This window comes from Uranotaenia lowii, chromosome 1 (genome assembly GCF_029784155.1).
Source record: "Uranotaenia lowii strain MFRU-FL chromosome 1, ASM2978415v1, whole genome shotgun sequence".
In the NCBI taxonomy this organism is placed as follows: domain Eukaryota; kingdom Metazoa; phylum Arthropoda; class Insecta; order Diptera; family Culicidae; genus Uranotaenia; species Uranotaenia lowii.
The window spans coordinates 49,007,474-49,022,139 of record NC_073691.1 but is presented as its reverse complement, the minus strand read 5'-3'; the positions used below and the strand labels follow the sequence as shown (position 1 = coordinate 49,022,139).

The following is a 14,666-nucleotide window of genomic DNA, read 5'->3' as shown; positions in this document are numbered from 1 at the left end:
ATTTCAACCTCTCCAGACACTCCAACAGTCACACAACCGTACTTCGACAATCACTTTCTTCGGTTGTTTCAAGAAATGATCTAAATCGAAATTGAAGATTCTCAATGAGGTCCGGATGAGAGTTATGAAAATAGTGTTGAAGAATTTTTCTAAATCAAAAGCAATATTTTTTCGATCAGATATTTCCTTATTTCACCAAGATTTTTAAATCACTAAACGTCTTTCTTCAATTCAATTTGTTCTGAACATGTGTATTACTTTATGCGACTGAAGTTGATTTTTTTTCTAAATCCAAAGCATGACTCATTCTTACCAAATCAGCTCGAATCATTCATGCTATAGTTCAGGTTCTAGGCATTTCTCGGCAATTATCGGTTACAGTCAGTCATGACCGTATGAAAGGGGGGTTTTGGAGGGGTTGAATCCCCCGCCCCCCATGGAGGACCAAATAATGCAGGCGAGGTTCTCTAATCATTACTCAAAATTCAACAATCTTGTTCCAAAACAGATGCGAAAACCTTAAAAATTGATGGTTAAAAATTCTGCTTTTTTTCACTTTTTTTTCACTTGTTGACAGAAATTCAAATCTGAATATAACATTTCAAAGAGATTCAACTCATTTAAAATCAAAATTGTTTTTCTAAATTTATATTTCGGATTTTTTAACATGTATAGGATTCTTGATTTTCAGTGGGAATTGTCATTAGAAAATAGTAATTAAAAGGTGTTTTGAAATCCTAGTTCAAATTTGATTTTGCATTTCATTTAAAACTTTATTCATGATTTAAAAAAAACTCATGTGAATATTCAATATTTAGAACATAATCATGGAACAAAGAATGGACGAAACTGTCACCAACCGACGATATTGAGTAGACAAAAATTTTATAATATTTAGATCGGACTTAAAGCTTCGTGATTAAAGATGAAAGATCAGAAGGTCCAATAAAGAAAACTGAAGAAGAGCTGCATCGTAGACCAGCTTTGGAGGTGAAATTATTTGAAAAGTTTAAGAGGCACAAAAAAAAACAAACTGACATTGGTTCGATTATTTTCAAAACTGTTATCAAGATTAGGAAAAAAGAATCGCAAATAAATAAAAAATTAAGTGGTTAAAATGTGTTTTATTTTACAAATATGTGTACGTATTAGTTTTCTCCTAACTCATCATATTTTAGTTAAGTAGCATCTTAGCCGATCGAGGTTTAAACTAACTCTAAAACATTTAAAGTACATTCAAAAATACTTTAAGTTCGAATAATACAGTTTGTACGTCATAAATACCGTCCCGCATGTTCTCACGTCATCCCGTTTCTTACATTTCTAACTTTCGGCCAGCTATTCCATTGAAACTCATTTAATAAGGCACATAATTAAAGCAGCTTTTCTCATTCAGTTGGAAATTTATGTGAGACTCCAACTTTCCAGAAGAACAAAAAAATCAATTTAGCATCGTTTCCACAGTACCTTTGCCGCTTTTCCCTTCCTACGCTCTCAATGAACTCATACGACTCAAAACCACCCAAACACTACTGAACATTCCGGCTAGGGCTGAACCCAATCAGATATTGGTCGACTCAACGCCCCCATTATCCAGAGGTCCCACCCCATCACCATAGTCCAGATCATCCTCGTTCGGTATATCGTCCAGATCCTGATCCTTATTCTCCGGACACAGCTGACAGCGGGAATCGTTGATTCCGTAGTTGATACAGGTTTGACCGACGCACTCGCAGCACCCATCGTGGAACCAGCTGGAATTTGATATTGTTAATCTTAAGCTGAACCATTAAACTTTATTTTGATCTACACCTACCGATAGCTCGAGGAGCCCATGGTGCGGCAACTTTCCTTGCACTTGTTCCAGGACATGCACTGGGCCTGGTACGCCACGGTACAGTTGACGGTGATCGTGTTCTTCGACTGTTCCTCGAAGCGGGGCTTCAGATCGTTGTCGCTCGAGTCTGTTGGAGAAAAGCGAGGTGCAGTTAGAGATTTGATGATTTTAAGATTGATAAATAAGATTAATTTACAATAAATTTTCGAGCACATTCACCTAATCTCTTTTGGGCCTGATTGTAAAAATAAGCTACTAATACTGATAGAACTCCTGTATGAACCCCGTTACTACACAAGCCGCTTCGGAAGATATTTTCCGATATTCTCTAATAACCGGCAGGTTCATCAGTCTCTGGACACTGAAATAACACTGCTTGTTCATGGCCAATGTTAGGTTGCTTCATCAAATCGCAGGGTTGATGAGGTGTATTCAAAGTGGTTGCTTAAACTAAGCTAGACTTCAATCATCCTTCTATCGACTCTAGTTCTGACCCCTCCTCGTAATGACTCGAGGTTAACGCACACATATCTTTCCTGTAACACGTTTATCTCTCCTCTAGATGACAAAAGGCCCTTCTCTGACGACTTGAGATCTGACCTCTCCACGCAATTATTTGGGAATTAACACACCAACTTGTTCTCCTAGCGATTCGAGGCCTGACATCTCCTCGTGTAATATCCCTTGTCTCTACAATCTCTACCGTTATCATCCCCCCAGATTGGATCATTGAGAAATAACACTACACAGGTACTTTCCAATGATAAGGATATCCGATTCAAGAACGCGGGGTTCCCAAGATGTCCACCGAGCAGAGGGTATTTACAATCTTAAAGGGTATCCACGGTATTGCCACACACAAAATTGATTCGCAAAATTCGAGTTTTCATCAAAATAATTATTAAACTTAATTTTACCATTTTATCCGTATTTTATTTACAGTCCATATGCAAATGCCCCCCCTCCCGTTGGCCTTCACCCCGACCATAAGATTCTGCACAACCTGTGAATCAACCGTTTTTTGCATGTAAACCCATACTTTCTTCAGTTCCTCGACTGTCTTCACTCGTTTAAGAAGGTTCTGCTTCATAATCGCCCAGTACTTCTCGATGGGGTGAAGCTCCGGAGTATTGGGAGGGTTGAACATTTTCGGCACAAAATTGACCTTGTTGTCCGCATGCCCCTTCAGCACGTCCTTGGAGTACTGGCATGAGGCCAAATCCGATCAGAAGAGAGTTGGGACGTTGTAGGCCTTCAGAAGAGGAAGCAGCCGCATCTGGAGTCACGCTTTCATGTACACTTGTCCGTTCATCGTAAACTAGGTCACGCAAGGTGCATTCCGCTTCCCGCACGTGCAGATGGCTTGCCAAATTAGGAATTTATTCGCAAATTTGGATATCTTCTGACTGTGGACAAGTGGGCATGCTCCGGAACGCTGAACTTATCCTTGGGTGTGAAAAACAGGTTGCCGGGGATCTGTTTGAAGTCGGCCTTCACATATGCTTCGTCGTCCATGATGCAGCATTGAACTTTCGTCAGCATGTTGAGGTACAACTTCCTGGCACGGGGTTTGGCGGACTTGTTCTGCTTCTCGTCGCGATTAGGGGCCTTTTGTACCTTGAACGTTCGAAGCCCAGCCTTAGTTTTGGCCTTCTGGGCAAAACTTCGGCTTAGGTGCAGCTTCTATGCAAGTTCACTGGTGTTGGGAAAAAGTGGTAGAAATTTTGACATTTTGAAAATTTTACCATGACAAAATGTTTTCAAGATCGTAGGGCGTTGTATTTTTTTACAACTCTGTTCCTATTTCAGCCGTATGTGATTGAAATATTGCTATTTTTGCATCACAGCATGCGAAAATACAACACGTGTTGTAAAAAAACTAGAAGGCCACAGATCTTGAAAATGTTTTTGCATGGCAAAGTTTTCAAAACGTGCCGTAAGTGTCAAAATTTCTTCCACTTTTTCCCAACACCAGTGAACTTGCTCTAAGCCACACCCCGAACGGAGGCGTTCGGGTTTCGGTTGAATGCCCCAACTTGGAAAAAACATCAGTAGGCGTTGGCCGAATCGGAGCGCACGGGTTTTTTTTTCTTCATGTCGCGAAAAATTTGAAAGTTTTAACTTTAAAAAGTAAAAAACTAGGTTTTTTGCAGTGCAGTATAGAAAAACGGAGATCAAAAAGGCGACGGTTGGTCATGAAAATACAATTCGAATGAATTTCGGAAGAGATGCAAAAAAGCCTAAGGATTGTTAAGTTTTAAATTTTTTTTTCGTGATAATTGTATCACAAGAGATATGTTGCTAGGCATTTATCAAGATGCCAAGGAATATTCAGTTTTTGTGAAGTTCCAGGATCAAAAAGTGCTACAAGAAGTTCTCCAGAAGCTACCCCGCAACTCGTCTTTCGACTATGATGATGGCACCAGATTCCAGATCACGCTGTTGGAAGCAGGCCATTTGTTCCGTTACGTTAGAATGTTCGGACTACATCCAGAAATAGATGACTCGCAGATTTCAACGGAACTTGAAAAATACGTGACAATACATCAGCTAGCTCGCCGTTGAAATAGGATGTCCCATATAGTCTGGTGTGCGAGGCATCCATATCGAGATTCTCCGAGAAATTTCAGCGAGTCTCCACATCAATCACGTTCAAGTGAGGATTTACTACGATGGGTTGCAGGCCAAATGTTTTGGTTACCGAGCGACAGATCATCTCAAGGCATCGTGTACTAAGCAATCGTCGGTTAAAAACCTTTGTCGAGAGGTGGCTTTGGTGGATCGCATTCTCTTCCTTCAACATCCGAAGGTGAGGTGAGAGCGACCTTTCGAGACCCCTTGTTAGGAAAAGGTTTGCGCAGTAACGAAGGAGTGCCCAAGAGTGTCTCCACAGAGGAAAAAGCTTCGATGGACGTTATCGAAAAAGCTCCCTGGAATGCACCCGGAACCAGTCGACTAGTCGCTCCGATCGTATTGCTGCTAATGATGACACAGATGCAGGCGATGGTGAAGCTGGTGCTATTACCATTGAGGAAAAAGATGAAACCGATCAACAGGAAACAAGGAAACGTGGTTCGTGTGTAAATAATAGCAACAAGAAAGGAACGGAATCTGAAAACTCGTGAGCCGAAACAGAGCATGAGAAAGCAATGACCGTGCCACCGGCACCAAGTATTTTGGGGAAACAAATACTACGGTCCCGATCGAAGAAAATCAAGCTCAATCTAGGTTGGGCTTAGAGTGGGAATGGGCATCCTCATTTCTTTCTTTGTTTTTGAAGTTTAGATAACTAATTTCTGAAAGAAAGATTAGAAAAAAAGTTTGTCAAAGATTTCAAGAATACGAATGGATGTACAGAACAGCTTAAAATTTCTCTTCAAAAAGTGACAATCTAAACCTTAGGAAACAATTGTAATCACTTCTAAACAGCCACCCACGAAGGAGCTCAGTTTTCTCTGACCTGGGTCCGGTCTGTAGTATCCACGTTTCGACGTGAATAGCAAAACCCCATTTGGGAACTAAGTCGACAATCGACTAAGTAGAAGAGCTGTGCTCATATATTTGTACAAAGATGATGAAGAATGAGTCCTTCTCTTCTGAACAGTCGTGTTTCCTTTTGCCTCTGGTAATTACTGAAAATCCTCTAATCTCAAAATGTGTATCTTTCTAATAAATTATAATTATATCTGATGGTCTTCACACGGTCTTTTTCGACCGTGTTTTGGTCGAGTGTCGTTTGTGGGAAATTGTTTAGAACAGATTTGACGCACATCACAGAAGGTCTCCTGTGCAGTAGTTCGTGTTCAGTACGTCATTGGCTCAACACTGTCGTATGCGACCCTAACGTCTAAGGCCACAAAGTGCGAAAACAGGTTCCTCTCCTCTTGATTAGCGTGGTTTTCTTCACTTTGTTCACTTTCCGCCGATTCCATGCATCCGGAAATACTTTTTCCTTTACATATCATTGCTGCGAACGATGACTTGAACATCTCTGAAAATTCTATGATTGCGGGGTTTTCTGCAACGTTTCAGTAAAATTAACTTGGCGTCGTGAAGCTCTTTCACTGATTTTAGCTTATATCGCTGTGTTGGTTATCCCCCTCTGTTTGTCTGGGCAACAATCATGTTTAGGCATCAGCGTCACCTAATGGGCAATCCGCGGCGTCCTGGCAATTTTTTCTGAAAAGAGCATTAATTTGGTTATAGCTTGTTATAGCAGGGCGTTGCTCCCTTACGCAATACAAGGATCATATCACATGCTCCGGCTAACATCCTGGACATTTTCAAGTAGATCAGCTAGTTTAGGATCTCCTCTCCTTATCCTCCACCTTAACGATGATCGCATTGTTTCTCTCGCGGAATTGACCCGGTGGCTTCTTAGGTGCTACCGGTACCTCGCTTCCCACTTTAAGTTTGCATCTGACACGCTTAATACGTCTTACTAGCAAAGAACCCTAGATTGGGATCACTAGATTCGCAATTCGGTGTTCCACCCATCACAGTTGGAAAAAGCTGCTCGCGCCAGCTACGTTGGGCGGTCAGCTATGGCCCGGTTCTACAACTTGAAATACTTTTAACTCCCGAGGTCCGAGGCAAATTCGATCGTGCTTCTGATCCTTCGGCCTCTCTGGGCGATTGTATCATTTTCGTTCACCAGCTCGCCATAAACGGGTGAAAGGTAAGTGTAGTTCTCTAGACCGTACATCCGAAATAGCCGGGGCTTGCAAAAACGTTTGCACTGTGGGCCACGAAGAGGTAGAATTACCGAGTCCTGCCAGTTAGGTGGAACGGAAGTAAATTTACACTTCTAGGGGTTTGGTTTGGTTATCTCAACGATACAACGTCCAACTCCAGCCTCCTGCTACCACGACCGAATACTTCACCTGTGCCTTCTCCCTAGATGCTTCTTCAGCAATAGCCCTCTGAACGTGTCACTAGTAGGTATTTGTACAGCTGCTCTGGCGTGAGTACGACGGATACTCTCCACACTGATACTCAGATCGGGAAGCTTGTCTTTCGTTTGCATCTGTTGCAGGACATTGTCGTCCAACGAGCATTGACCACGATCGCCTCCTCGTTTGCTCTCACGTGGTTTGACTTATGTTTGAGGTTAGATTTGGCTTCCACAGCCATCTTTTTAAGGCATCACCTCCTCTGAAACATGGCTTAACGACCGTACTCTTTACGTGCAGTCAAATTATCGGCCCAGGATTACGCAGCGCTCGGTTGCAAGCTTAGGCCCCTCCACAGTAAAAAGTTAACCAGAGTACGTGCTTCCTCATTATCCTGGAGACCTGGTCTTAGCTCTATTTGCTCTCCAGAAGGTAAAAAACACGTCACCGGTAACTTCAGGATATAAACCCCTTTATGATCAATCCTCAAAGTAACGTATTCCTATAATTTAAGCAAAACTTTCAGAATACTTACGCATCAAGTACTTCATTCCCCCGTCCACTCCGGTCCCATAGAGGGCGGCATCGAAGTCCAGCGGAAAGGTAAACACCTTCCAGCGCTCGTCCGGATCGTCCTCGGCCGTCAGCACGTTGAACAGCGTCGGGAAACCCTCCAGGTTCTCCACGTGGGACTGCTTGCTCAGCTCGTTGCTCGTCTCGTTCGGCTTCGGGCACATCTCCAGGCAGCTGCAGCACTCGGTGTACAGATAGCTCAGACATTCGGAGCACTCCTTGCAGCAGGAACAGTTCTTCATGTCGCACTTGCAGCTCTGCGTCAGCATACACTTGGACACGATGCTGGCGCAGACCATCTCGTTGCAGGAATAGCTCAGCTGCACCAGGCACAGCAAACACAGACCCATGCCCAGGGTCACCAGCAGGATCTTACGGTTTTCCCACATTTTAAGGTTTTCCCGATTTTTCCTATCGGTTCATGAAACGATCGATTCAACCTGAAAATTGAAAAACATTTGTCACATTAAATCAGTCAAGAATAACTAAAATATTTCTACTGAGGTGATCACATACATCGTTTATTGACATAACAACTTAAAATATGCGGCTCCAAAGAGTCTTCGAAAGACGGTAAGACGAGATCGCTCGAAACTCGTAGGTGATCCCTCTAGCTTGTGAACTCTCAACACACAATCATCAAAGTTAAGTTCAGCTATATGAATGTCTTGTCAAAGGTATTCTCCAACAGTAAATACCTTGAAGATGAAAGCCAATCCCTGCATGCATACCGTTAAATAAGAGGCCATTCACAAAGAGAGAGTGAGAGGAATCGTTATGTTTGTCAGGAAGAATTTCTCACATTCAGGGTGGCAATTTAAATAGCATGTAAACAAATCGTCAAGCATTTCTAGTTTATTTTTTCTCGAAAGAGCTCATATGACGAGATAATGTAACTCGGAAGCAAGCTGAGAAACTGAGGTGAGATCAAGCGTTGTTAGCTCAGTATCATAACAATTGCAAAAACAAATAACGAGTCGTGTTTTACTTTTCGAGAAATTTAAGTGAGAGTTCAGATTCAGATGAGAATGGAGATTCAAAAGTCAGATCTAGAATTCACAATTTGAATTCAGATTCAGAATTAAAAATCAGATTTCAGATTTCATATTGAAATTCAGATTTCAGATTTCAGATTTCAGATTTCAGATTCAGATTTCAGATTCAGATTCAGATTTCAGATTCAGATTTCAGATTCAGATTTCAGATTCAGATTTCAGATTCAGATTTCAGATTCAGATTTCAGATTCAGATTTCAGATTCAGATTCAGTTTTCCGATTCAGATTTCAGATTCAGATTTCAGATTCAGATTTTAGAGTTCATATTGAAATTCAGATTTCAGATTCAAATTTCAGATTCGGGTTTCAGATTCAGATTTCAGATTCAAATTCAGATTTCAGATTCAGATTTCAGATTCAGATTTCAGATTCAGATTTCAGATTCAGATTCAGATTTCAGATTACAGATTCAGATTTCAGATTCAGCTTCCAAATTCAGATTTCAGATTTCAGATTATGATTTCAGATTCAGATTTCAGATTCAGATTTCAGATTCAGATTTCAGATTCAGATTTCAGATTCAGATTTCAGATTCAGATTTCAGATTCAGATTTCAGATTCAGATTTCAGATTCAGATTTCAGATTCAGATTTCAGATTCAGATTTCAGATCCAGATTTCAAAATTCAGATTTAAGATTCAGATTTCAGGTGCAGATTTCAGATTCTGATTCAGATTTCAGATTTCAGGTAGAGATTTCAGATTCAAATTTCAAATTTAGATTTTAGATTCAGTTTTCAGATTCAGTTTCAGAATTCAGATATAGAATTTATATTCAGAATTCAAGAAAGATTCAAGCTTGTTGAAATTCATGGTAATGTTTTTTTTTTTTTGAAAAATTGAAGACGGTTAACATTCGTCTATATTCCTGAAATAAGTTCTGAGTTCTGAATCTGGAATCTGAATCTGAATCTAAAACTGAAATCTGAATCTGCACGCAGCGAAAAGTAGTACCATTGAACTAAAAAAAATACATCTTTGATTCAAAAACCTTGTGTACATTGAAACAAAATCCAATTTCCTTGATTCAAGAAAATTTTATATTGAACCGAAGTTTTTTCCCATAAAACCAATGTTACAAGTTTTTAAATCAAAATATTTAATTTGAATTCAAAGAATTTTTTATTTAACTCAGAATCAAAGTAAAAATTCATTGGTTTTGATGAATTTTCTTCTGAACCAAAGTATTTTTTCGTCAAACAGTCGACATATCTTCATTAGCTTCTGTTTGGTGAACGGGTCGGCGAGAAGCTTTTCCGACAATCAGTCAGACCTATTTATATTCTGCAGAATCTTCCTGCCACGCAACCGCCAGACAGCACCTGAATCACGAGACGTACCCGGCGACAGCTTTGAGAGGACAAACGATAGTGGACTCCTAGGTGGTCTTTAAGATCAATTTAATTTCAAATAAACCGTCAACGTAACAATTATTTTTAGGGTAACCATTCATCCAACTAATTTGAAGAGATATGTAACTGTACCGATTGTTCCGGTCCTCCGACTAAGCGGTTGCAATCACTTCCGGTCCGGTCCGGTCCGGTCCAAGGAGACTCAACATCTGGCGCAGAAACCCATCAGTTGTTCGGATGGAACTGTCCGCCAACAAACATCGTCCACTAAGTACTTTTCATGCAATATATGCAAATAATTTAAATTTTTTTTAATTGCATTATTTAGCTTAATGTCGCTTTTTGAAAGCTTGTAATACATGTGTTCTCCTTTTTATTTACAGATGTACCGGTTCAAGAACTCTTATCCTGTGGAAAATTGATGATCTGAATGATGAACATGTACTTAAAGAGAAATAAAATGTTTTAACCATAATTGATTTCTTTTTATTTCCAATAGGATGAAAATTAATTTGTAGTACTAGAATTTTTAGGAACAAAAAATAAATTTAAAAAACATATGCTTTTAAATTGAAACCCAAATACCGTTGGAATAAAGGAAAATTTCATGAAATTAAACGAAAAGGTTTTTGAATCAAAAGCATTAAATTATTGGAAACAAAGAAAAAGTTTTGATTCAAAAGAAAGCATTTCTTCGAAACAAAAGAAAATGCATTTGAATCAAAGGAATTTTTATTTGTCCCAAAATCAAAGGAAAAAATCCTTTGTTTTTGCGGCACTTTCCTTTGAAACTAATTCCTATTTTTCTGCGTGTGGAATTTGAATTTGAATCTGATTTCTGAATCTGAACCTGAATTCTGAACTCTGAATCTGAATTCTGAATTTTAATTTTGAATCTGAATTCTGAATCTCATCTCATCTCATTGACCAAGGATTTCTGAGGCTATCAAATTGATGATTTTTCGAAAAATAGGTTCATTTCCAGTTTTTTCATGTTTTAAGCTTCTCTTAGCTGTAGCTTTTGACAAATGCTTGTCAAACACTGTACTCAATTAATTCTACAAAAAACATCCTCGTCTCGATGTTTTTCTCTGTATGGATTTCATAATGAAATCAGTGTTTTCAACTTCACATTTTGACTACAATAATACCACTCTTTAAGCTGAATGTCAATTAAAAATAAATTTACAATTCATTTCCCTTCGGAAGCAAACCCTTTTCTCAGGTCAGCCAGTTAGTTACAAAGTACCACGATCACGGTTCACCCCAATAAATCCGGATTGTTATGATATTCGATAGTTGTTTTTGTTCAATTCCGTGACCAAGGCCAGGCTGCAGCAACTCAATGGAAGATTATACTGGTGTTGATGTCATGGGACCGAAACGTTGTCGCACCAATACCTGCACAACATTTCCCATCAATCGATCACCTTTCTGGAAGAACTCTCATAGGAGTACGCAAAAAAAAATTGATCACAAAATTCCTTTTGCATGCACTTTTCCGTTTACTTTCGATTACGAGAGACGTTCAAGAAAATTTTCACTAGCATTTGAATCAACTTTCTGTCTAGATCGCAAAGGATTACAGAACGTAAACACCCAATTATCTGTATTCACCTTTTGTGTGCTGTAGCAGAATCACTTCAACCAACAACTCTAACCTGAAGTAGAAAACTTGATCTCAAGCAGGGACAATCTGGCTGGAACTCGAACACCGAAAGAGCGAACACTTCCTCTCGCGACGATTTGCGATCTTCTACTGGTTTTGAACCTGCTGCAGCAGAGACCTGATCGCGGCTTGGATAACTTGCCTGATTCCAAGGCTTTCAGGAAAACGAAACGAAATGTAGGTAAGTTTGTTGGGTGCTTGCTCTTTCATTCTCTTTCCGCTCATTCCAATTTTAACCAAACCTGGCTGGACAGCAGCGTTGCCAGATTGAAAGCCGCTCAAGTCCGTAGATTTGACGAAAATTGAAAAACGTACTGATTTCGGCAAAATAAAACTTGATGACCTTTTTTTTTTTTTTTGGTCGTCAGGTAGAATTTTCATTTATCCGCAGAATCCCTTGAATTTATGCGATTATCCGTAGAAAATCCGTAGGAAATGCTGAAAATCCGTAGATTTCGAGCATCGATCCGTAGCTCCGTAGAAATGCTGAAAATCCGTAGAACTACGGAGAAATCCGTAGAACTACGGAGAAATCCGTAGATCTGGCAAGGCTGCTGGACAGTCGAGAGAAGCAAGCCGGAGAAAATTCAGGCGGGACACGTGCCAGAGAGAGCGTCTTGCCACAGCATGTCCAGGACCTATGACGCCGGGTAGCGGAAACTTGGGTGGTATAACGATGGTTTTTTTTATTGTTCTTTTTTCTACTCTGTGATCCCAAAGAGCAATTGCACTGAACCAAATCGGGCTATAAAATTCATTAAATTATTTTAATAGCTTTTATTTTAGGAAGGTGGATTTAAAAGTACTAGAAAATCTAATGAATGCTATGATAAAATCCAATAGATTGTACCATTATTTTTTGGCTATTATGTACCTAGTATAAAGTAATAAAAAATCTAATAACTTTTATACGTTCGTTCTGCAATACTACGCCAAATTGATTGTATCTGAAAAGCTAATAAATTTCATAAATATGAATCGGTATAGTTTTTAGAAGGTGTGGTTTGCATTCAGAACAAATTATTTTCGGGCCAGGCTGTGAAATTTTAAAGAAAAACCGCTGTTCGTTAAAATTGTTCTATATTTGTTTTGAGATCGGATTATATCATCATCATGGAAAATGGGAAAAGCACGAAAAATTTACGATTTTTGGAACAGGTATGTAAGCAAAAGTTCTCATTATTTTTCCAATTATTAAAATGCTTCGTATCGCTTATTTCCAACAGGAACAAATGTATTTCGATGGTGTGAACGACCCAACCTGAAGAAACGAGGAAATGTTCTTCCGGAGGGAGCTTCACCTGAACTAAATGTTCAAGATTTTCGTAGAGCCTCAGGTAAGAATACTGAATATTTGTCTTTATAAATCATATTCAACAATTTTATTTAGTATGAATATTTCTTTTATTTTTATTTAAGGTAATTAATTTCTGCCCTCGGAAGGCCCCTGAATCTCCAACCCAATTACCCGGCCAGGGTGCATCAAGTGGCAATTTCAATCGGTAACGGTGGATTAGCAGCAGGTTCCACCATTTGAAAAAAGTAATGTCGACCACTTTCAGCTGGATGAGAAGTTTGAACCATATATATTTACAAACGTCAGCCAGACCTACATAATTCATCAATAAAAACAATCTAAACTTTAATCACGCACGATATATCATTTATACGAAATCCGAATAAAAAAAACGAAAACATTTATTTCACTGCACTGAACTGTGAATGAAATCAAATTGACAAACTATTACATCCATTGGAATTTCCAATAAATATTATCAGAACAAAAATCTATACATTTCAAGTTGTGAATACATTCGTAAAAAGTATTGGATTTTCCTTTAGTGCAAAATCACTAAAAAATCTGATAGAGCTTATAGCCAGATTTCGGTCAGTGTGGATAATCATGTTTTCTCTCTTTCATCAGTCTCATTCAAGATTAGATGAAGAATGGGAGCCGCACCGGCAGTTCTTGGAACTATAAATCCGTATGAATGGTCCAGGTAGCTGCAATGCAACTGAACAGGCATTTGGGTTAGGAATTTTGCACAACCGAGTATCGATAAACGCGTTCGGTTAAGGCGTGAACAATTGAACAAGTTTTTTTTTGCGAAAAAAATCATCTTACGGCAACTGAAGGGCTGAAAATAGTCATAAAAATCTGTTCTGTTTTCTATTTTAAAAAATATTTCGGTGTCGTAATCTTAATACTTTAAATTTTTTGCCGAATTTTTATAAATATACATAAAAATGATCTTCGAGGAGCGCACAGATATGTAAAATCAATCATACATTTGAGTTTGAGTGACCGACACAGTTCTTGCTGCAAGCACGTGGCTTTGAGTAGATGGTATCTTCTTTAGGCCACCGACCAATTTTTTTCTTTTTTCGTCAGGACGACTCCTTTCTCATCCTCTAGAGAGCTCACCAATTCTAGAGCTTCTAGAATTCGGGTTTAGAATGGGAAGACAAGGCTTGCTCGAAGAATTCCCGAATTAAGAACAAATTGTTTGACTTCGCGATGAGACTTGATCGTACCAGGAAGTTCCAGTGACGAAATCAAGCTAGATCAGGTCTATCAGAGAACGATATAGACTCCAGGCTTACTTATATCTGGTGATTTAAAGAGTCAGGATCAACTAGTTTAGGTCTTTTTAAAGATTCGAACGGATAAATGAAACTGCAGTCTGTGATTTCTTGACCAGGTGCCTGTCCAGTCTTCGATTCCGACAGTAAAGGGGAGTTTCCGTCGCTTACAATTGAAACAACTTGAGCACCACTGCCTTTTAGTGTGTGCTGCACAGTTAACTTTTACCCGACACACAAACACGCCCAAAACTTTGTAGCATGTATCACAATTTACTAACACGATATTTTACTAACAGGACATTTAAAATCTAGGCTAGCTTATGTACATTACTTTATCCTACTTACGAGCTCGTATTTCTTACATAAGTGTACTTACAGGACTTACAGGACAGCCAAAACACACAACAGTAATATTACAGCTCGGTTTCCTTAGGTATCACGGTAGTATCACAGAATCTGGGCGCATAGCAATGGCCCAGATCACCTCCTCTGTCTGCTTCCGGCTTGGCCAGACGACTGAGCTGGAGCCAATAGTGCCTTTAGCTCCCGAACGACACTCTGCTCTCCAATAACCATGGCTTTACTTTCGCTTTTTATCAAACAAACAAAATCGCTACTCATTCACGAGGGGACGTTGTCTACTTCCACCGGATGATTGCCGATCTATAGTGATTATGTTCCGGCACTGAAAATCGAGACGAT

At 39.4% G+C, this 14,666-nt stretch overlaps 1 protein-coding gene across 2 annotated transcripts; it reads right to left on the bottom strand.

Annotated features, from left to right (window-relative positions):
- Positions 1-1,104: 1,104 nt before the first annotated feature.
- Positions 1,105-11,484, bottom strand: LOC129739654 (protein twisted gastrulation). 2 transcript variants are annotated; one of them, XM_055731131.1, is made up of 4 exons: positions 11,371-11,484; positions 7,265-7,742; positions 1,817-1,964; positions 1,105-1,754 (listed from the first exon to the last, which is right to left on the bottom strand). In XM_055731131.1, the coding sequence occupies exons 2-4, from the start codon at positions 7,689-7,691 to the stop codon at positions 1,562-1,564; spliced, it is 768 nt and encodes a 255-aa protein (XP_055587106.1). In that variant the 5' UTR covers positions 7,692-7,742; positions 11,371-11,484; the 3' UTR covers positions 1,105-1,561. The 2 variants fall into 2 exon arrangements, with proteins under 2 accessions (XP_055587106.1, XP_055587105.1); XM_055731130.1 differs by having other exon boundaries at positions 11,327-11,480.
- Positions 11,485-14,666: the final 3,182 nt, after the last annotated feature.

Bases quoted from the DNA above. Each gene is read 5' to 3' on its own strand.
- LOC129739654 (XM_055731131.1), bottom strand. From the start codon at position 7,691: ATGTGGGAAAACCGTAAGATCCTGCTGGTGACCCTGGGCATGGGTCTG. The intron at 1,965-7,264 runs GTAAGTATTCTG...TTTCTCCAACAG, and splicing joins GGGAATGAAGTACTTGATGC to ACTCGAGCGACAACGATCTG. The intron at 1,755-1,816 runs GTAGGTGTAGAT...ATCAAATTCCAG, and splicing joins ATGGGCTCCTCGAGCTATCG to CTGGTTCCACGATGGGTGCT.